At 47.4% G+C, this 27,891-nt stretch overlaps 1 protein-coding gene across 1 annotated transcript; it reads right to left on the reverse strand.

Moving 5' to 3' along the window:
* Positions 1-698: 698 nt before the first annotated feature.
* On the reverse strand, positions 699-15,839 carry IRF4 (interferon regulatory factor 4). The gene is made up of 9 exons (XM_056483867.1): positions 15,767-15,839; positions 13,878-14,174; positions 13,247-13,433; positions 12,412-12,500; positions 11,717-11,858; positions 10,051-10,158; positions 8,445-8,798; positions 4,442-4,554; positions 699-2,551 (listed from the first exon to the last, which is right to left on the reverse strand). The coding sequence occupies exons 2-9, from the start codon at positions 14,079-14,081 to the stop codon at positions 2,408-2,410; spliced, it is 1,341 nt and encodes a 446-aa protein (XP_056339842.1). The 5' UTR covers positions 14,082-14,174; positions 15,767-15,839; the 3' UTR covers positions 699-2,407.
* Positions 15,840-27,891: the final 12,052 nt, after the last annotated feature.

Below are 27,891 nucleotides of genomic sequence, written 5' to 3' on the forward strand. Positions count from 1 at the left end.
GAAAATAATTAATAGAACATTCTAAAGCCAAAAATTATAATGCACCTCAATAGTCAATAGAAGTCAGCACAAAAAGAGAAAATACTCTTCCCCCCCACTCATCTTCAGATGCTTCACAGATCCCATAACTGTATTTCACATCTTGCTTGCTCTGCAATCACCTGCACCAAAAACCCTCTGAGGATCCTGATGTCCAGCAAAGAGGGGCTGGTAAATTCCCTCCTATTTGTAACTTCACTACTTTAGTTCACTTTACCATCTTCCTTTTCATGCTTTACTCACTTTGAAGTGCACTGGAAGCTGTAACAGCCAGGGACTAAGGGCAGCCAGAGGATCCCCACATGCTGGGCTGGCCAGGAGAGCACAGCCTGGTCCCCAGCCCCAGAAGCCCTGGAGGGGCAGGGGCAGAGCATGGCAGCAGCAGGTCCCCAGCTGCAGGGCTCTGCTGCACTGTCCATGGACTGGAAACCAACAGCCAAGGGGGAACCTCCCCATTTTCCCTTTCTCTGCTACCTGTGGCTAATACTGCAGACATTTCCGTAAACAAAAATCCTTACCTTTTGACCTTTCTCTGCACTTTTGGCTCAGAGCAGAGTTCCCCATAGACAGCCAGCACTGCTGTTCACAGTGCAGAACCACAGGAGTCACATTTGTCCCACTACTGAAAACAACACATAGGCACCGAGCTGATAGGGAAATAGAACTTTATTCCAAGACATGAGCTGAAGCAATGAGCATATGAAGCAACAACCACTAGAAAAAGTGAAAAACACATCAAATACTTGTATTGTACCAGTTAAGTTTGAACACAGAAGTCCCTTTCAGTAAAATGTAGGCGCAGGACCAAAGCACAAGCGAAGCTCAGATGGTCACCTAGAGCATTGCTTTTAATGTCTGAGAAAGAGGTCTCCCCTACAAAAATCTTTAAGCCAGGACAAAAAAAAAAAAAAAAAAAAAAAAAAAAAAAAAAAAAAAAAAAAACCTTCAAGTAACAAAGCAGAAATGATCTGTTCATTCTGCTTGGCACTGTGGAGAAGGAGGGGGATAATATATCCCAAAAGTGTATGCATCTTTAAGATGTATAAATTCAAAGTCCCTAAGACACAAGTCTGCTGCCAGACCAAGTACCGTTTTTCCTTCCTCATTTAGGAAGTCAAGTGAAGTATGCCTGCTAAGCACAGGAGGATCATGTTCTGGAGGGAAAGCTGCAAAGATCACATGGTCTGACTGCCAAGGAAACTTCACTGGCACACACACCAACAGACCTCTCCTCTTTGTCTAACAGCACCCCATCACTGAAAGCTGCAAACTGCATCAAACTCTGCAAACATTCAAACAGGTATTTCCTTGACTGTCTTAGTACAGGAGGCCAAATGCTGCTCTCCTTGAGCTCTCCCTTCACATTCACTTCAGTACCACTGGAAGAAAGCTGCAAGTGCTCACAAACAGCAGATTCGGCTCTGTGTAAGTCAGAGGTGGTGGTTATTTTAACCTGGCTTGTGCATGTGACATCAAAGAGGGGTAGCTGGACCATTTCTGTGCTATTTGCAAGGTCTGCTAACTTCATTCTAATGCATACTTATATACATACATATATATGTATAATGCACGCATAGTAGCTTACAATAAGAAAAATGCAATTTATTTATAAACCTGCTCTTTGGGACTCTAGAGTTTTAGTGGTTAATCCACTAAATTCACAGGTAATACGAGTTGAATGGTCACTTTTCTTAACACAGTACCATAAATGCATCACTTTAGAAACTGCTATCATGGAAGCTAATCCAATAACAACAATGGCAGCAACAAAATTCATTGTCAGGACAAGTGTCAGTCAGGCATTAAAAAAATATGTCTCTGAAGAACTGCATTGTTTTCAAAAAATACACTGAAATATTCTATACAAGAATATAGGCCTCACACTTAGGAATCTAAATTTATAACCACATACATGTCTTAACTATTCTCAATAAACCATCTACGTCTGCTACCCACCTACAGTAGCTACAGTTTCAAATTGGGAACATCACAAGTTGATGTACTTTCCCTGAGATCAGTAATCCAAAATAAATAGCCCTGCAAAGGTAACAGTGTAAACTCTGGATTTAAGTCTTCAGTAAGGATCAGTCCTCAAAAGCCAAGGAGAACACTAAGCAAACGTAAACACAGCAATCATTTTGTCAGTTTCCAGTTAATTCTCAGCGACAGTGGAACCCTATGTGAGACGTAGCATCCAAATGAAGACTCGTCATTTTTATTGTACAATACAGTTGTCCTAGTTGGTCACTTTCCTATCATTGAACCCCTGGATCCAGCTGGATTGTGGATCTCCAAATCATGACCCAGATCTGCTCTTCCACTCTGCACAGTCTTTACAGTGCCTTTAAAACCACTCTTTCTGAGGTTCTTACTCTTGAATGGAGGAATGGCGAATAGATCTGTGATAATCCTCTGGGCTAGTCACAAGTTCTGGTAAATCATAGCCTCTCAGCAGATGTCCACTGTTTTGTTGAGCAAAGTAATACAGCTGCCTGGCAAACATTGGTTCAACCTTAAGAACAGACAAAATGTTAATCAGACATGTGGCAAAACTTCACGCTCCTCATCTTAGTTATTCAGGGTGGTTTTAAGCAAGAAACAAGATGGGACAGAACAGTTCTGCTTACCAGAACAGGAACACAATTTCAGTGGTTTCACTAAACTGTTTTAAACTAGGTCTTGCCTAGCCTAGCCTAGCTCTGCTGCCTACCTGCACACACTCCTTACCTTCACCACCTTCATTAGAACAGACTGTGGCAGTGACAACTAATGTATGAAAAATTGCAGTCCCTCAGCCAGCCCCAGGATGTGAGCCAGGGCACACATGCCCACAGCCATTCAAAGTGTTTAAATACATGTTGAACACACCAGAAGTCTTGTCTGCCTTGCAAAGTACTTTGAGGACTTGCAATGTTGGAGCCACCAGGTAGGCTGAGGTATGTCGCCAAATGACTGTGTCTGATATTAGATTTCAACTTAACATCAAGGTTACTCTTGTTTCTGTTCATTCAAGCTCTGATGAGGAATTTGTTCAACCACCATGTGGGATTTGTATGAGTTAACACTGCCTTCACTTCTGTCTCTTCAGAAACCACCACTCCCTCTAAGGTCTTTGGGCTCTGACTGTAAATATTTGAGCTGCACACTGAGAACAAACACCTCCTAACTCTCAGTGAAGATGGATGACACTTGTCCACAACCCTCTGCTGGTCAGCCAATCCCTCCATATATATATTAAAGGACACAGTAACTGTTTTGGAGGAAATAAATGCCATGGTGGAGATGGGAAGGCAGAGGGACAGGTGCCCCAGGCAGCTTCCAGTGCATAACTGTTTGGTGGGATGGTAGAGCCCCAGACAGATCAAGAGGATGGGCAGATTGAGCAACTGGCAAAGGGGAAGCAAAGTCCTGGGATAAGCAAGAGGTAGAGGCTCACAGAGAAAAAAATCAGCACAAGAGATGGATAAGGGGGCTGGAGGGAGGATGCTAGAAAGCAGGGATGGAAAGCTGGAAAGCAAAAATTGGAATGGAAAAGATTTGAAGGAGAGTCAGGGATGGGCAACCATCTCTAACTAGTCATTGCACAGCTCAGCATGGGTTTGTGAGCTTCTCAACTTCCACCGCAGAGACCTGCTAGGCAGCATTATGGCAGCACAAAAGTTACTCAGCCTAAGGAGAGGCCACAGCTTAAGGTAGAAGTCTGACTTGGGATCCATCCTGCTACTGAAGGGGCTTTCAACAAATATTCAAGAGACACCAGTTTTCTTCTCAAAGATGCAGCAAGCTAAGCCCTGCCACTAATGTGAGCATTACCACCTCTCTTGTGGTTTTCTGGGCCAATACAGCCAATTCAGAAAGTACCAGGTCTCAGTCTCTGCCATCACCCTCCCTCAGAAAGCATCCTGAAACAGCAGCTTTGAGTGTGTGTGAACTGAGGTGAGTCAGCCCAAGAGCCTGACAGCTACTGAACCCCTGCACAGGCAGCCCTGCATCCCATTAAGGGCTGAGCTCCTTGAGACAGGCTGGGATTCTGGAGCAGCTTCAGGTGCAGTGGGTGCAAAAGCAGCACATCCTGCACTGGCCAGGCAGCCCAAGGAGCTGCACAACTGGGCTGGTGGTGCCAACACAGCCCAGCAGCTGCAGGTACATTTCAGCTTTAACTGGGATTTGCAACAGATCACATGTGACACTTCTGCTCTGCAGAGAGGGAGGATTAGCTGCTCTGCTGAGGGTTATCAGTCAGTCCTTGGCAGACCTGGGGATTAAACCTTGTTCTGGAAAGTGCTGCATTTTCAACAACTTACTACTTCACTCAATCTACATAAGGCACAAAAGCCTGACTGGCAAATTCATATCCTCCAAGGAGTGTGCTTGTTTTAGGCAAGGCAGAAATCCTACTTACATGGGCTGTAATTAGTTTCCTCTGCCTCTGAGGATCTGGAAATTCCTCCCCAAAGCACAGAGCGACCTGGTACCTCGGCAGAGGACGTCCATGGTGAGCAAAGGCTTGCAGCTCTGGGAAGAGAGAAAGTACTGTGCTGTGAAATAATCATGGGAGACAGGCAAGCAGCACACAGCTACTCACTCACTCCCACCACCATGGGAGAGAAAAACAGAATGGAAAAAGGAAAAAAAAACTGTGGGTTGAGATAAAGACAGTTTAATGGGTGAAAAAGAAACAAAGAAGACAAAACAAGGAAAAACAAATGATGGAGAAAGCAATCACTTGTTACCAGCTGACCTATACATAGCCAGTGCCCAAGCAACAGCAACCTCTGGCAAATTCCCCCATGCCCTGTTTTACTGCAGAACTCAAGGTCACATGGAATGCAATATCCCTCAGCTGGGGTCAGGTGCCCTGGCTCTGCCCTTCCCAGACTCCTGTCCACCCCAGACTGAGCCTGTGAGGGCAGAGCAAGACACAGAGAAAGCCTTGACATAGTCCTTGCACTGCTCAACATCAGCTAAACTGTCCCTGTGTTATCAGCACTGTTTAGGTCACAAATACAAACCATAGCACCACATGGACAGCTATGAAAAAAATTAATCAAAATTAATCAAAACCAGTACAGGCCAGTAAGACAGACTTTGTGGATGACCCTGGAGCACAGTGGAGAAGATAAAGTTACTCCAGGAGATGATGAGAGAGGTCAGGAAAAAGGCAAAAGGTAAGCACAGAGTTTGGAGACTTGCCCTCAGATCAGGGGGAGTGAGTTACAACACTGCAACTTTTCTGTTTGCTTTGTCTCACAATTAATTTCATATGCACAAACCGAGATCTCTTCCAATTAGTCCTTCTAAGGGACCCCAACAGAACCCCTGGAGCAGACACTGCTGGGAGCTGGGAACCATTCAAGCAGACACACAAGAGCAACACTGAAACCAATGTCTTGGTAGTGCCAGAAACACAAAATAGTGCCAGGAATAAAATTTAGCCCCAGCCAGACTGTCACAGAGCCACTGCCATGGCTGTGCCCAGTGCAGGACACTGAGGTAAGGGAAGGGAAAGGGGCTCTACTTCAGCCATGTACTGAGCCAGCAAAAGAGCTTTTTGTGTCTTCTGTGCCCCTGCACTCTCTTCCCTAACCCATTACCTTGTGCAAAATGAAATTATCAGATTATATTATTATTCTAATAGTCAGTCTCCCCTATGAAAAGTAGCAGTGGAGGCCTTTATAAGGTACTTCCACTCAAACCAAAATCTACAGTGTTATGGACCAAAGGTTTGACACTGCATTTCTATCCAGAAAAAATTCCATCCAATACAATATCCTTGCTAAAGTGTGTGTTAAGTGCTGTGTTTCTACACATCTGATAGGTAAATATTCCATTTTAATTTATAACCCTGTTCATGCTCTCTGGGAAAGGCTGCAATTAATATTATAGCCAATATATTATAACGAAGCACCCTCCCCGCTAGAGAAGGAAAGGAGAGCCTTTGAACTTGGCATGACAAATCATCTTTTCCCAAAATACATCCCTGCCATTCCTTCTCTAACTGCAAGCTTTTCAATCCAAGGTGTGGATTCAGTGGCTACCAGAACAGCATCCCAACCCTGGCTTGGACTACCAGCCTTACTGAGAGGGCCAGTAAAACAAGTAAAACTATGGGCAGCTCATTCAGAATGTGGAGTAAAGTATATCTTTCCCCCAAGTGTCCCCCAAAGCCCCTGAAGAGTGCCATGAGCACTCTGGGGATAAGGCAAGAAAGATGAGATATTTTCCATGGGACTCTGCTTCCCTCTGAGTGCTACAGGACAGAGAAGGATGATCCACCCAAGGCAAATCCAGCCACACTGCTAATGTGAAACTTCTTTCAACTTCCTCTTCCCCTTGTTTTACATGGCTTCAGCAATTTTCCAAACCTGTGGAAGTGCCCATAGCACAGACCTGGAGAAGAAAGCCCTTTCTTTCCCACCACCAGGATAATCATGGTTTGAGGTCAGCCCTGAGCTTCTCCAGAACCTTCCACTCACTCCACCTTCCTTCCCAGGCCCAAGTGCATCATCCAACACCAAAGGGCTCCCCATGTCCCTCCCCAAACCTTTCCCACCCCCTGATACTCCAGCTGCCACTCCTTCTGTCCACCAACCATTCTCTGGCTGCTACTCTCACACTCCAAGCTCTTTTCTTCTGTTCTTCTACTCTCTACCCAGCCCAATGTACAATTACAATGCATTTATCTCTCCCCACAGAGACCATTCCCCTGGTTTCTGGTTTATTGCCCCATTTCAGCTTTCTCAGCAGCAGAGGCTTCTCAGCACAGCCCCCAATGCTCCAGTGCAGTTTGCATTTCAGGGTTCAGCTCCTCAGTGGTTTCCCAAGAGCTGTGGTTGGCTCACAGCAGCTCTGCCTCTGTCCCTCCCTCTGCTGTTCATGATTCCCTCTCCTGGCAGAGATCTCCTGCCTCTCTTTGCAGGGAAGTCCCAGTTTCCCAGCACAGGGGAATCCCAGAGCTCACTTGCAGGCTGGGACCTCAGCACATTCAATTAACACACAGATGTGACAGGCCCATGACAAGTCACTTACAAACTTCACTGAGCATCATCACATGCAAAATCTCACTTTGCACACGCCACAGACTGTGACTGCAACCACACACTTGGGTTTGCACAGGCACTGGTGCATAAGTAATTTAGGAGGGGTGAAAAATAACTACTGCTTGAGCTTATCTTTGGGGTTAGGTGTCTAAAAAGAGATGTCCTGTCAACCATTTGGAAGAACCCAGAGCACGTCTAAAAAACCACCTGAGAAAAGGGAAAGGGATTTCCAAAACCATCACCAGGCACAGAATTATACATCTTTAAATTAGCATGTGATTGAAGCCCAGCCCAATACCTGACCTCAAATTCCCCTTTTTAACTGTCAATTCTCACATCTATATAAGATTTCTCTCTTTAAATAAATTTTTTTCTTGGCTGTTTCTCTAAGAGAGTGTATCAGCTTTGGAATATATAGAATGCTAAAGCTGATGAATTGGATTTAGTTTGTTGGGGTTTTCTAAATTTTGCAAGGCATTATTTACCTGCCAGTGTCATGCCAGGGCTGATGCCCTGTTCTAGTAAGAAAACACACCAAATCACAGCCACTTATTTCACCTCTAAGCCATGGCAGAAACATCAAAAAGAGGCCAATGTCTATTCCTGCTGCCCAAGCTGTCCTCTGGGACAGTGACCATCTCCCACCAGTCCCTCTGGGTGGACAGCTCTCCTCTCTCACTGCTCAGGTGTGCTGGGAAGTGAGGTTGAAGCTCTGCCCCTTCCCTTCATGGGCTGGAAGGGGAAGGCACTGTCCTGAAGCACTCCCCTGCTCCCTCTGCACTGCCTTGGGCAAAAGGAGACCCTTCCAGAGAGCTCTGGTGAGGTATGCACCTCCTTGCTCAGAATATTAGGCAATCCTGAAATTGCAGAGTTTGTGAAATCCTTTTGAATTCCTAGATATCTTGAGACACTGGCACAGACTGAAAAGAAGGCTTGCTACTGAAATTTGTATACTCTGGGCAAGACTTCAGGCTTGCTCTGGGTCAAGCTGAGAGGAGTGCAGGTGCAGACCACAGACCTATCCAAGACCTAGACCAGCAAATCCAAGATAAGGATCCAGTTCTCTATGTCAATTTATGGAAAAAACTATGTTGCTAGGTTCCTCCTTATGCTTTGTATAGAAATGTGAGGGATTGGGTGTCACCAGCTGAGCCTCAGTTGACTCCAGCTAGTCTGTGCAGGGGCACTGAATGTGCAGAGAGCACAGAAATTTATAGGATTACTCAGGATTCAAGCACCCCTTGGCTGCATTTGCCCAGAAGTATCAAGGGGCAATGCTCACTTTAATGAAAAGAGCACCCCCATAATGGGGACAGTGCCCAGGTGACATTTCCAAGAGGGTATCAAAGCCATAGTGGGAATTACCTGCCAGAAACTGCTGAGTATCAAAGAGCTTGCACGTCTGGTCCCGCTCCAGCTTGTTGGGTCGGTCACTGCAGAGTGCCAGGGGCCCATCCCAGTAGATCCTGCTCTGGCAAAGTCTCTTGGCATAGAGGCCATCAGGGGCCATCCATAGAATTACTCCTCGCTCCAGGTGGCTCAGCAGCTTCTCTATGTTCTTCCTCTGGCCATTATCCTCTGGATAAGGGAAGATAACCTGGTCCAGGCTGCTGACCTCGTAGCTTTGGCCGTGGGATATCCTACAGCCTTCAGGACTGGAAGTTGTCACCTCCTTCACCAGTATTTCACGGTAATACAGGCAGATGTGGAGCCGGCAGTCTACAAGGAGAAACAAACAGACAAACAAAAAACAATCACTGTGACACATTAGTATGGATGTTTGATGTTTCAGGTCTGTGCTAAGGCCAAGAGACAAGTGGTCAGCACCACTCAGAAGCTCATATTAGTAAAAAAATTTTAAAAATATAAATACTGAAATGTTTTGGGCACAGTAGCATTAATGCTCTCTCATCTTATTTAAAGGGCTACTGATGTATGGGAATTTGGCAGGAACCAAAATCCCACAAACATCACATTTCCATTTAAGAGGAAAAACCTGCACAGAAAAAGTTGATGTTGGTCACATTTTCCAAGTTCACGTCACAATTAAACCCACCAGCTCAGTATACTTCCTCAGATTTAACAAGGAAGTAGCTGTGTTTCCCCCCAGGCTTTGCATAGAAAAGGCTTCTGCACAGGGGACCTGCAAACTTGCACTGGAGGGAAGCAACTGCTGGCTCCAGCTCCAACAGGGCTGGAGTACCCCAAATCCCCTGCCTTGCTTTCAAATGGCCATTTGGTCCACTTGGCTGACTCCTACAGATTCACACAGCACTGAAAATATATACATATACATACATATAGTATATACATTTGTGTACAATATATGTTCACATACACACACTGATCCTGACTCAGGAGAACAATCCCACTTAAGAAACCCACCAAGTATCACTTTACAGGTCTATCCCTTATTTCTGTGAAAAGCACATTTCCACACCTTTTTTCCAGAATTCCTTAGAAAGTTCCCCAGCATCCAGACATCTGCAAACCTGGCTGAAGTAACTTCCCTTTTCTTCCCTGAATGTCTATTTTTTTTTTCCACCAGGAATAAAAAGCAGAACAAAGACAGATGGCACCAACAGGAGCACTACAAGGTACCCAGGCAACAAAATTTTTTTGGGGGGAGAGGGGGGTGCTCCTCCAAAATGAAAACCTGATCCTTAAGTACTGACACTACTAAACTACAGGCAAACTTCCCTGGCAAGTTCTGATTTGGTGTCTCACCAAAGCAACCCAGCACTAATACCACAACCCAGCACTTCCATTACCTTTAACCACCTCCATCCCTTGGAGCTGGGGCTGGAAATGCTAAAGTATTCTGGAAAACAGACTGACAATCATACACCAAATGCATTCATTAAAGTTTATTTTTTCCTTTCATCTGAAAGGAGAGATGGTGCCTGGGCAAGGCAGAAGTGAGAGTCTCTTGTCAAGCTCCCCAGGAAGCCTGGGGGGTTATGGACCTTACCTGACAGAGCCAGGGCTTCACCAGACCTTATGCTTGGCTCAATCGGGATGCCAGGAGTCTGGGACTCAGGAGGAGCACAAGCATAAAAGGTTCCTGTCACCTGACAACCTGTTTTCACAAACAAAAGTCAGTGACAGAGGCCTAAATCCTAAAAGAAAAGCTAGGGCAGAGATCACAGAAATGCAAAAGTGAGTCTTCCTGGGCCCCAACATGAACTCTCTCTCGCTTTCCCCTTCTTAAAAAGGGTCCTACTTGCCAATTCCTCCAGGTAGGCCAACTCTACCAATCATTCCAGATGTTACCTGGACTGTATTTTCATTTGAGTCTGCATGAAACAGTCCCTTAGCTTTCTACATTCCCCCTGAACATGTTATTCCATTGGAGAAATAATTTACATTTTTAACTCTACTACAGTGCTCTTCAAAGTCCCTCGCATAACACAATTTGTATTTCCAAAAAACTTACTAATGATGGGTATAACAATAAAGCTGGGATTAACAGAGTTTAAGTGTAAGTAAAGAAAAATGTGCAGCAGGAGATTATTAGGGTTTTATGAGCAGAACTAGTATTAAACTAGTTTAGAGCCCAGTGAGAAACACAGTATCAACCACTAACAACTGCCTACAAATATCTAAGTGCTGCAGAGCATGTACTTCAGGGTAGAGCTCATTCTGCTTGCTACCTTGATTTTTTATTAGCAAATAGCACAACTAAAAGCAAAGCATTCTGCCTAATAATTCCAATATAGTGCCAGCTAAAGTTGCAATGCACTGAGTATTTACTTTTTAGCAGATCCAAAGATTTCTCTGCATCAAAACTGGGAGAGCTGTCCTCTGAAAATATAGCACCTGCTCCAGGAGTCCTTTCTTGCTTCCCATCCTTTCCTGCCCTTCTGGGCCACCAGCTTCTCCTCACAAAGCAAATGCTTGCATCCTCAGGTGAGTTACCCTGCAAGGGTCTACAGTACACCATTCCCTTTCTCTTATGTTTTATTCCCTTTCTCTTATGTTTTATTCCCTTTCTCTTATGTTTTATTCCCTGCAGGCTTCAGCACTACCAGTTTTCACAATTTGGGTTTTTCCCTACAGATGCAGAGCTTGGAAAGCCATGATTGTGTTAGGCTCTGGTACTGTGAGATTTTTGGGGAAGGAAACATCCCTTTCTTCTGTTTCTGCTGTACCAGCCCCAAGAGAATGTCAATCCATGACAAGTTGTCCCACTGCCACAGCACTAAAATAAAGTAATAATTCTAGCTTTCCTCTAGGGAGAATAATGCCAGTCGAACCCACAAGGCTGGAGGGAAAATCTCACTGGTGTATGCCTCAAAAAGTCCAAAATCAGAGAGAAAAGCTAGAGAACATATGTTCCCATTTGGGGGTTTTGTGAGGGTTGGTTGCCTTCTTTATTGCTCAGGGCTTTTGAGACAGCTGAGGACTTTTGGGGGCTGATTTCTATCACTGCAGAGAACTGCACAGCCAACACACCACACATACAGTGGCAGCAAATACAAGAGCCAGCACAAAGGCAGCTCCCTTTCAAGGGAGCCCAGCACTCCTCCCCATCCACATCTGCTAATTCCAACCAAAGCCACAAGTAACAAGCCTGGGATCTGAGGTCCCTCCAGATGTCCAGCCCCAGCAAGCAGCCCCAAACAGGGGTGTCTTACCATTTTCACAGGCAGGGCCCTGCCAGTGATGGCCGCGGGAGGCGAAGGGGACGCTGGCGCACTGGTAGGGAATGTCGGGATGCGGCTGCTCCGGGGCAAACTCCCTCCAGTTCCGCTCGTGGGGCACCATGTAGTTGGGTACCTGCTCAGTTTAAGGTATTCTTTTAGCAGGCAGCTGCCAGGACTAATGCTATGCATTGCATCAGCTTCCCCATCTCAGCTCCTTGATTTTCCCTGCCAAAGCCCGTGGAGGTCTGAGCCGTGCCCAGGCGATGCGGATGGCACTCGGCCACCGCCACCAATGAGGCTTTCAAACGAGTTTCTCACCACTGGTGTGAATAATAAGGGGACTGGAATAACAAAAGGCAGTCAAAGCACTGCTGGTAAATGTCTGCTTGAAAGAGCAGGGCTTCACTGGGTGCTTGCATTCTGGCACCAACAGAACGGCAGTGCACTAGGAACTGTCGTCCAACAGAAAAGAGCTATTACTCTGGGATAAACAACACCAAGGGAAATCAATTGCCCTGTGGCCTCATCTGACATTAGAAAAGTTGCCTCTCAATTTCTCAGTTTTCAAAATGAGGTTTCTTCACAGGGAGAACCTGAGAGCCCCACCAGCAAGGACAGACATAGCACAGAGCAATTGTGCTGTTCAGTGTAGAGGCACCAAGCAAAACACTCGACTAATGCCATACCTGGGATGGTAGTGCAGTGTAAGGAGATGCTATTGGAAAGGGATGGTTCATCATTAATGGCTGTTCCTCCATGCTGATCTGTTTTGCACCTGTATTCACCAGAGGGACGAAAATAAATTATGTCAACCACACCTTAAGGAAACCAGAATTCTGCACATTAAAGACAAATCCATGCAACCTGCCACTGAACAGAGAGAGGACCAAAATGCCCTCCAGCACCCACTTGGGACTGGATTTCCTGGCCAAGCTCTGGGAAGCAGCCTGTCCTGCTGGGCTCTGCACTGCACCACAGCACAGTGATGCCAAGCTTTGGCCTCCCACAGGCACTGCCTGGCACCAGGACCTTCCTGGAGAGCAGGCACTGCCCTGCCCCTGCCCTGGAGGCTGCAGGCTGGCATCCCTCACTCCCAGCTCTTTCCCCCCAAGGCAACTACCTATTGTCTGCCCCAAAATCACTCTTCCCTGTATTCAGAACCTAGATCCAGCATGTAATTTTTTTTTCTGCCTGTCCCTTGAGCTGCCTGCTTGGCTCTCACTACACAAAGCTGGCAGGAAGGCTCCAGCTAAAAGAGCAATTCCTCCAGTGATGTGCAGGCGCCTGTCTGCATCTTCCTGCAGAGCTCCCTTTCAGTGCTCCAACTCAAACACCAGCAGTCCTCCTGCAGATGCAGCCTCTCAAGTCACCCAGAACAAGCTGCACTTGAGCCCTCATTTTGGTCCCTTAAAAGACTTTAAAAGGCTGCAGGGCCATTCCAGAAAAGAACACTTCAGTCCTCATATGCTTGCAATGAGACATATTCACATTCTGTTACACAAGGAATTTGAGATGCTTTACCTTTTTTGGCTCCTTCTGGCACTATTCTGTACACTTTATAGGGATCTGAGATGTCCAGCTGGCTTCTCTCCACCAGTTCTTCAAAGTCATTGCTCTTGTTCAAAGCACACCTTAATCTTGTCTTCCAGGTAGGGGGATCTGGTTTATCAATGCCCTCTCTGAACTTTCCTTTAAAAAGAGCCCAAGCCTGGAAACATTTCAGATAATCAAAAGAGAAGGAAAATGAGAAAAGGGGAAAAAAAAAAAAAAAAAAGGAAAAAAGAAAAAAAGGGAGAAAAAGATTTAACTACAAGGCACAATGCTTGAAACAGCATATGTGTGTGTGCTTACATGTGCATGCAGTGCTCATGAATTTACTCCCTATGGGTTTAGGCTTTAAAAAAGCAGCATGCTAAGGTACAGAAATGGTTTAGTGGGCATAAGAAAGGGGAATGAATGTGGAAACGGATGTGCTGCTGTCCCAGAAGCACTTAGCTCCACACAGAGAACTGTGGAAGGACACAGGGACACCAGGGCACAGCCAGCACCAGCAGCAGCCAAGCAGCAGAAGCAGAGGCAAGGATGGGATGGTGAGGGGCATCCCTCCTGCCCTGCCAGTGCCCCACAAGCCCCAGCCCAGGCTGAGCCCCACCTTGAAGAGGGCGGCGTCCTCCTCCCGGTTGTAGTCCTGCTTGCCGGCGTGCTTCCAGGGGATGCGGAAGATGCTCTTCTCGTCGTTCTCCCACACCAGCCCGGGGTACTTGCCGCTGTCTATCTGGTCGATCAGCCACTGCCGGAGCTTCCCATTGCCACAGCTCACCGAGTTCATCCCGCACTCGCCCAGCTCCAAGTTCATGCCACTCGTGTCAGAGGTTGGGCAGGGGGTTTTGGGGCGCCCCACCGAGCTGACCTCTCCGCACACGTCCGAGCACCGGCTCTCTGGGAGGCTCTGGAGGAGGGGGAAACGGGAAGGATGTGGGGAGAGGCAAACCCACAGGTCAGCTAACCCACAGGGCTAAGCCTGCACCAGCGGTGCCCAGCCCCTGATGCCACACACACCACACCAAACAGCAGCCACGGCACGCAGGGAGGCCCCGGGGGCCCCGGGAAACACGGTACAGAGCCTCAGGAAACCGGGCACAGCCCCCCACAGCCCTCCCCAGACACTGCCTGTGCTGCAGACTCTGACAGACTTCCCCCTGTCCCGATACTGCCTCGCATGAACAGACATGGGTCGCTGACATTTCTACTGCAAGTGACTCAAGGCACAACTCCCTTGTCCTGCTGAGAGTTCAACTGGCGGTTTGCTTTTCAACCAAAAGAGGAAAAAACTGCACTAAAATATACTTGCATATGATCGTGCACATGTGTGATACCGGGCACATCACACAACACGATTCACATGCAGTTGTGGTTTATATGGCATCTATCTATAACACCAAAGCAGCTCTCACAAGCTCACTTCAGCAAGACGCACTTGAACACATGATGTCCTATACATATCTACCCCTCCAACTGCTCCCAGCACGCACACATAGCAACACTCACATCTACACGCTGCACATACCTAAAAGTGGAACGACAGCAACCCACAGAGCCCGGCAGAAGGGCACTTCTGTGCCCAGGGACGTGGGAGCTTGCAGCCCACCACACAGAGCCCCAGAGCTGCGCGCAGAGGCGCGGGCGCGCACGGAGAGCGGCGCGGCTCCGCAGGGATGGGAACTCGCTGGGAAGGTGCAAACGCCAGGACACCGGCACCAGGGATGGGGACCTGGAGTCAGGTTTGACTCACCGACCTGGAGAATGCTTAGTTTGGCGGGTTCCCACTCCACCCCCCTATTACATCCAACAAAATTAAGCGATTCCTCACCCAGGAATCTTTGCCTCTACCCACGGGGAGCCTTCCCGAGCCCTTGCCAGACAGGCGCACAGTGCTGTGGGCAGACAGGCAGCACCGCTCCGCACCCCTTACACCCTCCGCAGGGGCAGCATCCCCCCGGACACCAAACCCGGTCCCGCGGAATCTCCCTTGCACATGGTGCGTCTGGGGGCATGGGGCGCGCTCGGGACGGAGCCCGCAGGAGTCCATGCGGACACCTCAAAAAAGTCACTTTCCCTCCCCCCTTTCACTGTGCACGAAGCCGATCCCTCCCACACATTCCCGCGACCCTCCCGAGGGCAGCGGGAGCAAGCCGGGCTGGGGGCCGGTGCGCGCCTTCGCCTAAGGAGCAGATAACGGGCGGGTATTATTTCTTTTGCTTTGCATTAAGGAAAAAATAGGATGAGGGGAGAAAATTAAAAGGAAAAATAAAAAAAGGCAAAGGGCTCGCTCAGGTGCCACAGCCACAGGAGATGCCCCGAGCGGGGGAAGCAGAGGCGCCGCACCGCCCACCCCGCTCCCTGCCCGGCGGGGTCGGGGGTCCCGGGGGCTCGGCCCGGCGGGGCTGGGGGTCCCGGGGGCTCGGACCGGCGGGGCTGGGGGTCCCGGGGGCTCGGACCGGCGGGGCTGGGGGTCCCGGGGCTCGGCCGCCCCCCGCTTACCTCTGTGCTGGCGCTGGCAGCGGGCAGGGGCCGCCGGCTGCCGGGCGGCTGCTGAGACGGGGCGCAGAGCGACTGGGCCGGCGGCACCGGGAAGTTTCTTTATATGATGGAGGGCGTCGTGCCGGGCGGGGGGAGGCGGGCCCCGCCCCGGGGTGGAGCCGGCGGAGGAGAGCGGGGACTCGGCGAGCTGGAAAACATCTGAAGGCAGTGACACATCCCCATTGCTGGTAAACAGGCTGCGGGCGGGAGGGCGTGCAACCCGGCGCGCTCCGCGTCCCCGCTAGGTTGGGTTTTTTAAAATCTGTACAGACAGGCGCACATACATAAATAGCCCGGGAAACTCCTACCAGTGAGAGCCGGGCGGCTTTTACTGTAAAGACCCAGCTCGCTACACCCACCAGAACCGTCCTAGACGGCGCCGGCCGGCCCCCGGGATGCTCGGGAGACGCGGGGGCATCGCCCCACCGCCCCCGCCGTGCCGGGCTCGCTGCCCCGGCGGCACCCTCTGCCACCCAGCCCCTCTGTGCTCTCAGAGCCGGCATCGCGGGGTGGGATCACACACACGCCCGCCTCTTTTGCCCCCAGGCTCGGCTCAGCCCGGAGGGTGTGAGGTGCAGGGCAGCAGCGGCGGCGGGGCTGGGGGCAGCGATCCCCGACGGGGCGGCAGCACCGGCAGCGGGGACAGCCCCCGGAGCCGCTCCCACCCGCTGAGCCCAGGGGTGCTGCCTCCCCAAAGCCCATCTTGTGGCACCAGGGCTGGAACACGCTCTCTCTCCTGCCTTCAGAGCCTCCTGCCCTAACCGGGTGGGAGCTCCGGGCTCGCACAAAGTCTCTCTTGCCGCCTTTCGGGTTTCGAGCACGTGTTTGGTGCCGCGACACTCTGGTGTTGTTCTGCCCTAACGTCCCCGGCGCACATCCATCCACATCCTCTCTTGCTGCAACGTCTCAGGTCACAGAATCTGTCACTGCGCCGCGCCGGAGGTTTAGGATATTAATTGCAATTCTTCAACGCCATCTTCTGAAATTTAAATGTAATTATCGCCACGTTTGGAGGGAGAAGTGAGGAGCGCAGGCGTTTTCAGGTATTGTGTTTGTAACGCACCATCCATTCTCTAAAAAACGCATTGGCAGGGCCAGTATGAAATCCTCTCAGTCATGAACCAAGACACCTTTGGAACACTGGAATACATGTTTGAGATTGGAGGTGACTGCTGCCATAAATCAAGACGAGTAACCTCAGCTTTACCAAAAGGAATCTGAAAGACTTCCTAAAAATCCAATTCCAATTTGTAGGGTTAAGGTTGAGTGGTACTCAGGGTGCCAGCTGTAATTTCACTTAGTATAAAACCATCTTGAAATATATCACTGTAAAAGGAACGCTTCTCAGGTCTTCTCTTTTGTGGTTTAAAATTGTGGTCCAAATTCAGGACCAGGGTGAAAAATGCAGATTGGATCTGTACTAGGTCAAACCCTTCAGGAGAAAAAGAAAAACCTTCTTTCTCAAATGCTGGAGTATATTTTTAAAAAAAAAAATAATGCTCTCCATGTGTAGATGGAGAGGTAGTTAAGTTGAGAGTAAATATGTAGGAAATTACCTGGCTGGGTGGTTGGTTGCTTTAAGCAGCAAGAACTCTGTTACAAAACTATCTCCAATTGCCTAAATGTTAGAGGAGATGATTAAAGCCAGACCCCCACATGCACACTGGGCCTTTGCAAATCAGTCTTCTCATGAGTAAGACATTCTAATCTCATTAGCTTTGCTGACTTCGTTACCCAGTGTTTCTGGACATCACTCATTTCCATTTAAGACGGCAAAAATATGTAGGACCACCATGTTGGTCTGCAAAGTAGAAAGCTCTGATCAATAACACAACTGTGGTGTCCCCATTAAATGCTGGGTGCTTTTTGCATACCCTGAGAGACAATGTCTCCGTATTTCAGCCTAGCTGGTGACACGAACACTGCAGCTCCTCACAGCCTGTTCATCCATTTCTGGTGTTTTCCACACCATTGCGAGTGCCTGACTCTTCAAACCTTGCCCAAAAGCCCTGCTGCCTTCATGGAAGTTCTGTGAGTTAATGACTGAAGTCCTCTTGCGAAAATGCTCTTGCTGCTGTTTAACCACGGCACTCACCACCGGGCCCCCTGTTTTTCACACTCTTAAGGTCACACTGACTAAAGGCATGCCAGGAAAAGTGACTGTTTCTTCTCAACAGTCACTCACAAGCCCTCAGCGCACAGAAAGATGTCTTCTGCTTTCACCAAGCCCCTCTGAAGTCCCAGCTGACTCACCTGGGAATTGCACACAGAGGTACAAAAGCAAAGACAGACATCATCTCAAAGCAGCTGCCGGGGGCTCTCTGAAGTGGGTCCCCGCAGAAAGGGGCAGTGCTGAGCCATGGGGCACACATTAAATACTCTTCAACCCAGGAGTTTACTCCTCCTTTCCTTCAGGAAGGCTTTCCTCCCTCTCTGGGTACAAAGGCTCTCCTGTCTCCCTAAAATACCAGTGGGTGAACTCAGTCCCTAAGCCAGGGGGACCTGTTAGAGATGTCCCAGGGACAGTAAGTCTGGCAGCAGAGAGATTTGAGGACTGTGGCTTGTTCAGGGGCTGTCTCGGCAGCAGAGACATGAAATCCCCTCGGGCATCAGCAGAGGGGAGTTCCACGGTGCAGAAGAGGAACCTGCAGAGGGGAGTGAGGGGTGCCCATTCCCTGGCACTGCTCTGCCCTGGCGTGGGAGGGCTGCCCTGCATTCCATCTGTGCGTGGCTCTGCTGGGAGTGTGCCCGTGGGGACAGGTCCCAGTGCTCAGGGAAGGTCTGAGCTGCAGCCCAGGGCAGACCCACCAGTGAGCAGGAGCGTGGCAGCTCCTTCCCCAGCTCTCCCCTCAAGTGAAGACCCTGGCCAGGACTCTTCAGGACCCCAGCAAACCTTGTGCTGAAGCCCTTGACAAATGACATTGGTAAAAGCATTTTCACAAGTGCATTAAGCCCCTAAAAGTATTTTTGGAAAGCCTGCAGCTATTTGTCTACACCTTTAGGCATCCCAAAACCTGTTTCCTGAGATGGACAACACAGGTTTCTACCGTGGGTTTTCATCCCTTAGAAGTCCTTGTCAATCCTGGTTGCAAGTCCCTGTGGAATGATGTCCTCCACTGCCCAAAGCAGCAGCACAGCTCACACCCAAACAGGGGCACTTTTAAAGCCTCCTAACACCACGCTTCCATCAACAGCTCTGAGGCATGGGGCTGAGTTCAGAAGTCATTAATACATCAGAAAGATATCTGTGGATGTAACTGAACGAATTCAGAGACACTGTGGAAATTTGGGGCAGATTTCTGATTACTTTGATTTATTCTAGCAAAGCACCTGCTCTGTAAGCAGTTTAACATGATTCAAACAAAAACAACACACAATTTTACGCATCTTCTATTGTACTAACTTTGACTTCTGATGTCATAAGACCTGCCTTCTCATTTTGGAAGGGTATTTGCAGTTGCCCCATTTAAAATAGTGACTCCTAAAACAGTATTAGTCAGTTATATATTTTTCATAATACTAACTGCAGAGACATTTTAAACTACTAGAAATAAACAAACTGGCAAGCATAGCTATGTCTTTGAAGCAGAAGAGTGTCACAGCCCAGTTGACATTATTTTAGGTGGATTTGGTGGATGTTTTGTTTTCTTTTCCTGTAATTCCCCTTGTTTCATAGCCAAGAATGTTTCAAACCAATTCCCATTAGGCTGCTTTCCTGCCTCTGTACATCAGCCTGTGCACAGGACTCAAAGAGCCTTCCACCATGTCCTCACTTCTGAGTCATTATAGAATCATGGATTCAGTTACCTTGGAAAAGCCCTTTAAAATCAGCAAGTGCAATTGTTAACCTAGCACTGGCCAAGTCCACTGCAAGATAAGACAATACATTAACTGCAAAGTCTGTAGTTTAGAGAAATCTGCAAATTTACATCACATAAAAATGTTATTCTGTGGCTTTCCTTTGGAGAGAAAAAGTTGGCAAGCACATCCAACCAATGTGGCACACAAGCAGCGTGGTGCCCTTCCCTGGTGCCCAGATGTCAGGCCAAGAGCTTGGAAAGCCTGGGTTGACACTTTCACCTCTGAAAACCAACAGCAAAATTTTTATGGACTTTCTGCTCCTCAGGGAAGGAGGAGCCTCCTGACTGAATAGCCTTCCCATCTCCCCAAAGCATTTCAACCTGTAGCATTCCAGCTAGCAGCTGTCATGAATCTAAAAAGGAAAAAAAGAAAAACTATAGAAAAAGAAAAAAAAATAAAGTAGTTTTCAAATAAGAAAAAATAAGGAAAGCACATGATGCAGACCAGGAGAGACCAACCTCTTCCTTAACTCAGATAATCTGAGACTTTCATCTCTGCAGGGCAGTTAGCAAGGACTGTCTGGGACTGCTGGCATGGAAGCAAAGGAATCATGGTCCTCTGCCAGTGAAGTGAGGCACAGCATGGCCATGTGTCCCCTATTCCCTGGAGTAACAGGTCCAGCTCACTGTCACCTGGTAACCTGTGTTACCCTTCATGCAGTGGAAAAGGCAAATCCAAATTATAGGACTTCTCTTTTTTCATATCCAGCCTCCTTTATTTGCAGTAAAAAGATGGAATGACAGGTAGGAATTTCAGACCATCAGCCCACCTGACCAAATTTCCACATCTGTGTTGTGTCCTCAGAGTATTTCCCATAAAGGCAGCATACAGGCTGCACTCAAACACATCCCAAATACAATAAGCACTGACAAAAAAAAACACTTACTGCAATTTGATCACAGAAGTTAGGCCAAGCTAGGGATGGACTCTCACCATAGTGGAGAAGTGGGATTGCTCCAGAGGTGGTACCTGATCTAAACACAATTTATTACAGAAAGAACAAGGTAAAGACTGAATTGCTGCCTTGGAAACATTCCATGTTTGGAGTCCATTTCCAGCCTGTGGGACACACGAGGAGAGGGCCAGGCTGACTGGTGACAGGGGTGCTGCCACCTGCGTGCCTTGCTTGGGACACCCCCAGGATCACTCTCTTAAATCCATTCCTACAGGGAACAAGGGAGTTTCCAGGGAATTGGGGAGCACTGTGCACCGTGTGGCTGACACACTGTTTGATTCCTGGCACATTCTGAGCTTGTCAAGAGTCTGTGGCTGGATGACACTCCAAGTGAGAGCCCTATGCCCAGGGGAAGGGAGGCTGCATACACACTTCAAATACTTTTCACTTTTACCAATTGTTGCCAGCTTTCATACCAGCAAATGTAAGCAATGTGCTTGGGTTCCCTCCTGTCTAAATTCAAACCCACATAATTTCCTGGGTTCAAAAGATCAGCCTGGTTCTGTGTATTTTGGGGTTGAGGCTCCATTTCCAAGGAAGTGAGCTGCAAGGAGCCTTGTTAAAAATAAAATTATTTGGAGAGGGGAGGGATTAGGGCAGCACAACAAGAAAACTCACCAAAAGCTAAGCACTGAATATTAAACAAGAATATTCTGAAAAGCAGTGCAAAGCAGGAATTTAAATGATAAAGGAACTCAGGTGAAAGGGAGTTTTGGGAAGTTCCACAAAAGTCATAGATGTGGGTGCCACTAGGATTTCCCTTCTTTAAAGAAACTGGGAGGATTGCCAGTGGCACACTTGGGGCACATACAACACTGTGGAAGGAGCTTCACCATTTCAAGCATTAATTTGGTTTCACCCTGTCTTGATTAGCAAGGGGTAAATCCCCAACCCAGATTTACTGAGCAGATGGTGATGACATGCAGATCGTTGTGAGAAGGAGGTGGTGATGGTCTAGCAGTTTGTTACATTCTTCTTTCTGATAGACAAAAGAGGAACCCAGAGCCCCAAAGGAAAAATACTTAGTGAGGAAGGAGGGCTATAATCTACAGTATTTAAAGAAAAAGGAAAACCCATTTATCTATTGCTCTTCTTTAGACAGCAATGAAAATAACGTGCCTACATTTTTCTGTTGAGGAAAGACCTGGCTCATCATTCGAAGGGGTGCAATGTGAGTTTGGCTGTGATCTGCAGGGAGTGAGCAATCAAGCCCTAAATGAATGTACTGTGGTATTTCACTTTGAAAAGAAGCAGGTCGGCGCTATTAGATGTGCAGGAGAATGATTTAAAAGGAAACAAGTCTTTGTAAACAAGGATTTCAGTGGAGGGCAAGAATGGAGGGGAGCAAGTCAGAATTTCTCTTGCTATCAATGATCAGTCTAGCACATACATAAACTGGTGAAGGCTTTCTAAAAGTTTTCAAAAACATGTAACAGCAAATCCAACCAAAAACCACTTTACAGCACACCACCAGATGAGCCACTGGCTGCTCAGTGTTTTCAGCTCTATCCCTTGGGTCAGCAGGCCCCACAAAGCTCTCCACTGGCCAGCTGTCCTGGGCAGGGCTTTAGTGCAGGATCCTGCAGGGGAAATTCATCCTTCTGCAGTCCTGTGACAACTGGGACATTTGTGTTGCAGTCCTCGTTGTCGGGTGTCTTTACAGATAAGAAGGAATGAGAGCATGGGGAGTGCTTGGCAGCTCAAAGTAACCCCTCTCTCCTGGGATGTCAGCACCTTTCAGCCTAAAGCAGCTTTGGCACGTTTTTCAGCCTGGGTGAGGGAGGATAAACCCACTAAATGTGAGGGGAAATTCACAAGAGCTGCAGTGTTGTCAGAAGACAGGAGGAAACTTCACAGCACTGTGATGCTGTGGCCACTTCAGAAAAAGAGACTTGGCTGCTTTTGGAAACGTGTGCCAGAACAATGAATACATGAAATTAGAGTAACAACACACTATTACCTCTCCTCTCACCTTTCTCCAGCCCAGATCACAGCAGCTTTTGGCATCATTGGAAAAGGAAGGGCCATGGCAAGTGCAGTGCTGTATCCACTACAGGCTCATCAAGGGAACAGCATCTGGGACCACCAGAGCTGGTCAGATTTGCAGAAGAGCAGGTTTGCAAAAGTAGAGGGGGAAGTTCTCAATGGCAGGGAATTGCTGCTTTCCTTCCAGTGATATGGGAAATGCTCCCCTTATTAGACAAATGGCCTGTGTGGCTTAATTTCACTCCATCTCAGGAAAATTGTGAATATTCTCTCAATTTTGCCTGACAGTTGGTGCAGGCCCACGATGCCTTCTGAGGATTGAACAGCTGCAGTGACTGTTGACAGCTGATGCTGCCTGGATGGCCTCTTTCATTGACTTTTGTACTAGGTTGCTCTTTTTTAGTGGTGAAAAAAGAAGAGATCTTTGCATGCATGGCTACTCATGGTTAGCATGAACAGGAAGGATGCTCTGAAGGGTGACTTACTAGCATGGGGGAATGCTTCCCTTTTGAAGCAAAATAATTTTTTTCACATTGTCAGTGATGAAATCTTAGCCACATACACTTCTGCTGAAGGTAGCTGCATGCTAGAAAACACCAAGAAATTCCCTCACCCACTAAGCATTACTCATTTTGTTACATAATTTATTTTTTTTTTTCCCTTTTGCTTTGGATTGGGTCAATAAATACACTGGCCCTTAAAAACCCAGCTGTTGTGTTTGTTTATAGCAAATGCAATTTTGGCTGTGACTGAGCGGGAAGGCACCATGGGTTACTGGTCCCATCAAGATGTTATTAATATCTTGCCTCTGGTTTTATTGCTGCACCTCAGACCCACCGTGGGACAGTTCACCTCTGGATATTCAGACCTACCAGCCTTGCAAAGGCCTTCAAAACCCTCTTGCAGTGCTACTCAGCTCTTGCTGTCCAGCAGGACACAAGTCATGCCACTGGTTGCTGTAGGGAGCATATTGCCAAATGTGCTACATTGTTTAAGCTTTTTCAAACCCTTTTCTTTCAGTTAGTCCTTGCAGATGGGAGAATTTATTGGTGATATGAGAAGTGAGATTAAATCCCATTGCATCTCTATGTAAAGCAAAATCCTGTTACATCTCTCTATTGCTGCATGAGCCTTTCACCACACTGGTGCTGCAGCTGGCTGTCTTGAGAAAGGGAAACATTTTTTTCAAAATAAAGAAATGACCATTTGGTGGCCTTAAACTGCTGCTCAAAGCACTGAAAGTCAGATCCTGCTGTCTCTGAACTGGGGAAGAGTTCCCCCTTTTTGTTCCTTGGGAACAAAGTGTCCAGGCCAGGAGATGCCTGTTGCACAGGGACAGACAGCCCCAGTCCTGCCAATGCAAGAGGCTGCCTGCTGCTACACTGCCCCAGCAGCTGTGAATTATGAGGTTTCCCTCCACAGCTGCAGGGCAATGACTTTTTAAAAGACTTTTTTAAAAGGACAGACAGCAGTGTTTAAGGGGATGCAAACAAAATTCCCTGCTGACACAGTAAAGCTTCTTGAGTAACAGTAAATGCTCCACATAAAATGGCAGATGTATTGGGTTTCTGAGGCATCTCTGGGGCAAGCACTTCACTGCCACAGCTACTTCCAAGTCACCACAGCACTGACATGACTGTCAGCAGTCCCATGACACAGCTTCAGTGATGTCCCCAATCCATCTAAACTCCAGCCTAGACCAATATCTGTTTAACATTTATGCATGACATGTCTGGGATAGGTGTGCCCTCCACATCAGGCAGTCAGATAAAGTCCTGTTTGCACATTCTGGGAAAGCTCCAAGACTGGTGTTTATGTTTTCATAAGGCAAATGAGGAACACATCATGTAGTGTTGGAGAAGCAGCAGGACAGGCTGTCCTCATTAGGAAAAAAAGTGTTTGAGAGGGAACTCAAGAACATCATTATTGCTGCCCAAGGCTCATTTGGGAAACCATATTAAAAGGGCTCTGCTTGGGACCAATTCTTCCCTCAAAGGTTCACTTAATCAAGTTCTCATAATTTTGACACTTGCCAGAGATCAAATAGGATTCTTTTAGCAACTCTCAGTCTATAAATCTACACAAATATTAGCTCACATTTCCAGAGCACAGAGGCTGTTCAAAGGTCACAAATGCCTCCTGTGCCTTGGGGTGAGGATTGTTGTTGGTGTCACTAAAGAGCACAAGCGAAGGATCTGGTGTTACACCTGCAGAACTGAGAAAAACTGTTCAGCTCAGTGCACTTTCATGAAGCTCCTCACAGCTTAAGGGAGAAGAGGTTGTTGGTTCGTTTCACCTCTCTGCATGGGCAGGAGTTTAAAATATAAAATATCAGTACCAAGTGGAGCTGCTCAGGAGAACATCAGAAATCAGCATGGGCTCATGTAGCCTAAGTCTGCAGGTCTTACCATGGAATCACACAGTACCAGGTTGGAAGGGATCCCAAGTCTCATCTGGTACAGTCTTTCTTGGCAAAAGCATGGTCTAGACAAGATGGCCCAGCACCCTGTCCAGCTGATTCTTGAAAGCATCCAACACTGAGGAATCTACCACTTGGCTGATGAGATTGTGCCAATGCCTGATTCTTCTCATTGTAAGACATTTCCCTCTTGTGACCAATAGTAATCTCCCCAAGAGTAACCTATACCCGTTACTCCTCATCTTTTCCACATGAATTCTCTTAAAAGGGAGTCTCCATCTTCTTTGTAGCCACCTATAAATACTGGGACACAGTGATAAAGTCCTCTCTGATCCTTCTTTTCTCAATCTGTTTGTCCACCAGGACCAACCCCAGGTCTGGGTAGATCCCAGTCTGTGATACAGTCCTGATTATGCTTTCCAAGGTACAAGATAATACACTTGTCCTTCATAAGGTTCTTCTTCACTTGCTCTTTCAATCTATCCAGCAGGGTGGCTCTCCCTTACAAAGTGTCCTCTTTCCCTCTCACTTTGGCATCATCACCAGATTTCATCAGGATATCCTTGATCTCATCATTCAGACTGCTTATGAGGATATTGAACAGCATTGGGTCCAATATTCTCTACCAATGGTGTTCATGCTCCTTCCTCATATTCCTGCTCCACAATATTGGAATGGTGCTCTAACCATTGGCCTGCCAAGTGCAGCTCACTGCCAGCTAGTTTGTGTATCCACTCTGGACTAGAACCATCAGTTTGCTCATGGTTTCATTATTGGGTTCTGGGGAGGTTTTGGTGCACTGAGATACAATAGCCAATGTAATTCTCCAAGTAAGTGTCCTTTTCCTTTCACCTTTCTGATACACACAATATCAGCCATCTTTTCTGCCCTCTCAGTAATTCCAGAACAAAACCTTTACTCTACCTCACAGTGTCTTACACAGTTCCTGAAATTCCTCCAATTGTTCCTTCCAGCTCCTGCAAGTGCCACTATTTGCTTGTAGAGTTTTTTCCCCTGTGATAAAGCAGCAGGAAAGCAACAGACCAAAACCAAAGCCTGACTTGGCTTTCCTCTAAAAGCATCACTATGCTTTTCTCTTTACCTTCACTAAGCTGGAGCACTACAAACCCCCTTAAGATCAGCTTATCTGATATGACTGTTCATCTCCAGGGGCTTAACAAGGGTGCACCATGGCTGCCAACACACCAACAGTGACACAAACTGAGAGTCACTGATGCAAAGCTCTAGAAGACCATAGGAAAAAGAGAAAATGACAATCCAAAGTCCTACCATGACTATGAGCTTTTCTCTTCTACTAAATATTATGTGCTACATTTAAAGATGATTGCAGCAGATAGATACCTGCCTAACTCAAAGTACTCTTTTGTTCATTGTTGCTGCTATCAGATGTCAGATCTACCACCTTGCTGGAAGATCTTTTGAAACCATAGCTTTGGGCTATACTCCATCAGTAGTCTTGTTTAAATAAATAAATAATGTCTCTCTAGAGGGGATCTTCATAATCTCTTCCCACATCTAGTTTTTACTGACAGGTGGAAGGGAAGATATATCATAGCAGAGGTCCTCCTTTTTGTGACTGCTATGACTCTGCTCCAGGAATGACTGTGTACCTGCAGGGCCTGGCTAAAGTCATCCCTGAAATGGGAAGCTGCTGTTCCATAAAGCTGCAAAAACATGCAACAGACCACGAATATTGATCACCTTCCTTTGAAGGATGGCCAGAAAGCAAAGCTGCCAAAAGCATCGTTGACTTCTGAAAATGTGCATTAAAGGCTTATCTTAGGGTTGCACTCAAATGTTTAAAGCTTCCCCTGCAGATGGTCAGGCTAATCCTCTCCCAAACTGAACCCGCTCAGCACCACCAGTGCACAATCAGCTCCCAGCTCCCTGGGGTATGGCTCATGAAATTTGCCTGTAAACCACGGCATGTCCCAGCTCATCAGCCCTCTGGGAGGCCAGGGCATGTCGTGTTGAAGCACAGAACCAGCTGGGATGCACAGCTGGCAACCCTCCTCACTGTGCAGGTTCCACTCCAGGTGATGGAGACTGGACCCTATTTATCACCATCTCCCAGGAGAATTTCACACAACTCCATTGCTGAGTGTTTCCTTCAGGCATCATCTTGGCATTTTCTGTTGAAATGGGGTTTCTAGTGTGTCATTCCATCCCTTCTCAAAAAAAGTACCCAGCTGCAGCCTAGCACTACTTACAGAAGGCTCCTTCTTGCTTTAATTGTAACCTCTTGTCTAAAATATCCACTGCCCATCTGCCCTCCCTCTCCCCAAACAGGCACACAGGTGGAAATTCTCTTGCTCATAGGTTCACTTCACGAAATATTAAATTAGAATATGGCTGGTTTAAAACAGCTACTAATGCCTTTCTTCTACAGCCCACAAAGCATTCTTGTAACCAAAGCCACAAAAAAGGAGGTATTTTTAAATGAGCTCTGCGGATTGATTCACCGATTACTGTCTCTTCCTCCCCTTTATTGTTTCCCATCAGAGCTCACAAATCCTCTCAGAGCACTCACCAAACAAAGCTCTCCCTACTCTTACCTCTGCTATTTCCACAGCCTGGTCCCCACACAAGTTATTTTCAGCTAGGTAAATAATCTATTAGTTTCTAATCACTCTAATGTACATGCTTCCAATTAAAAGTGGATTAAACATTTTGACTTTCTTGGACAAGTGATCAGCACAGGGTTCCAACCACCACCTCCAGTCTTGAAGGGAGGGAGGAAAGCCTGGGGGGACTAATAAGGTCCTAATTACCCAGCTTAGTGCTTGAGGCAACCCTGGAGAGGACAAGGAGACTTTGGCCATCAGTAGAAAGACAGGAGCTTCT

The sequence above is a fragment of the Oenanthe melanoleuca genome, chromosome 2, assembly GCF_029582105.1.
Source record: "Oenanthe melanoleuca isolate GR-GAL-2019-014 chromosome 2, OMel1.0, whole genome shotgun sequence".
NCBI classification, from domain to species: domain Eukaryota; kingdom Metazoa; phylum Chordata; class Aves; order Passeriformes; family Muscicapidae; genus Oenanthe; species Oenanthe melanoleuca.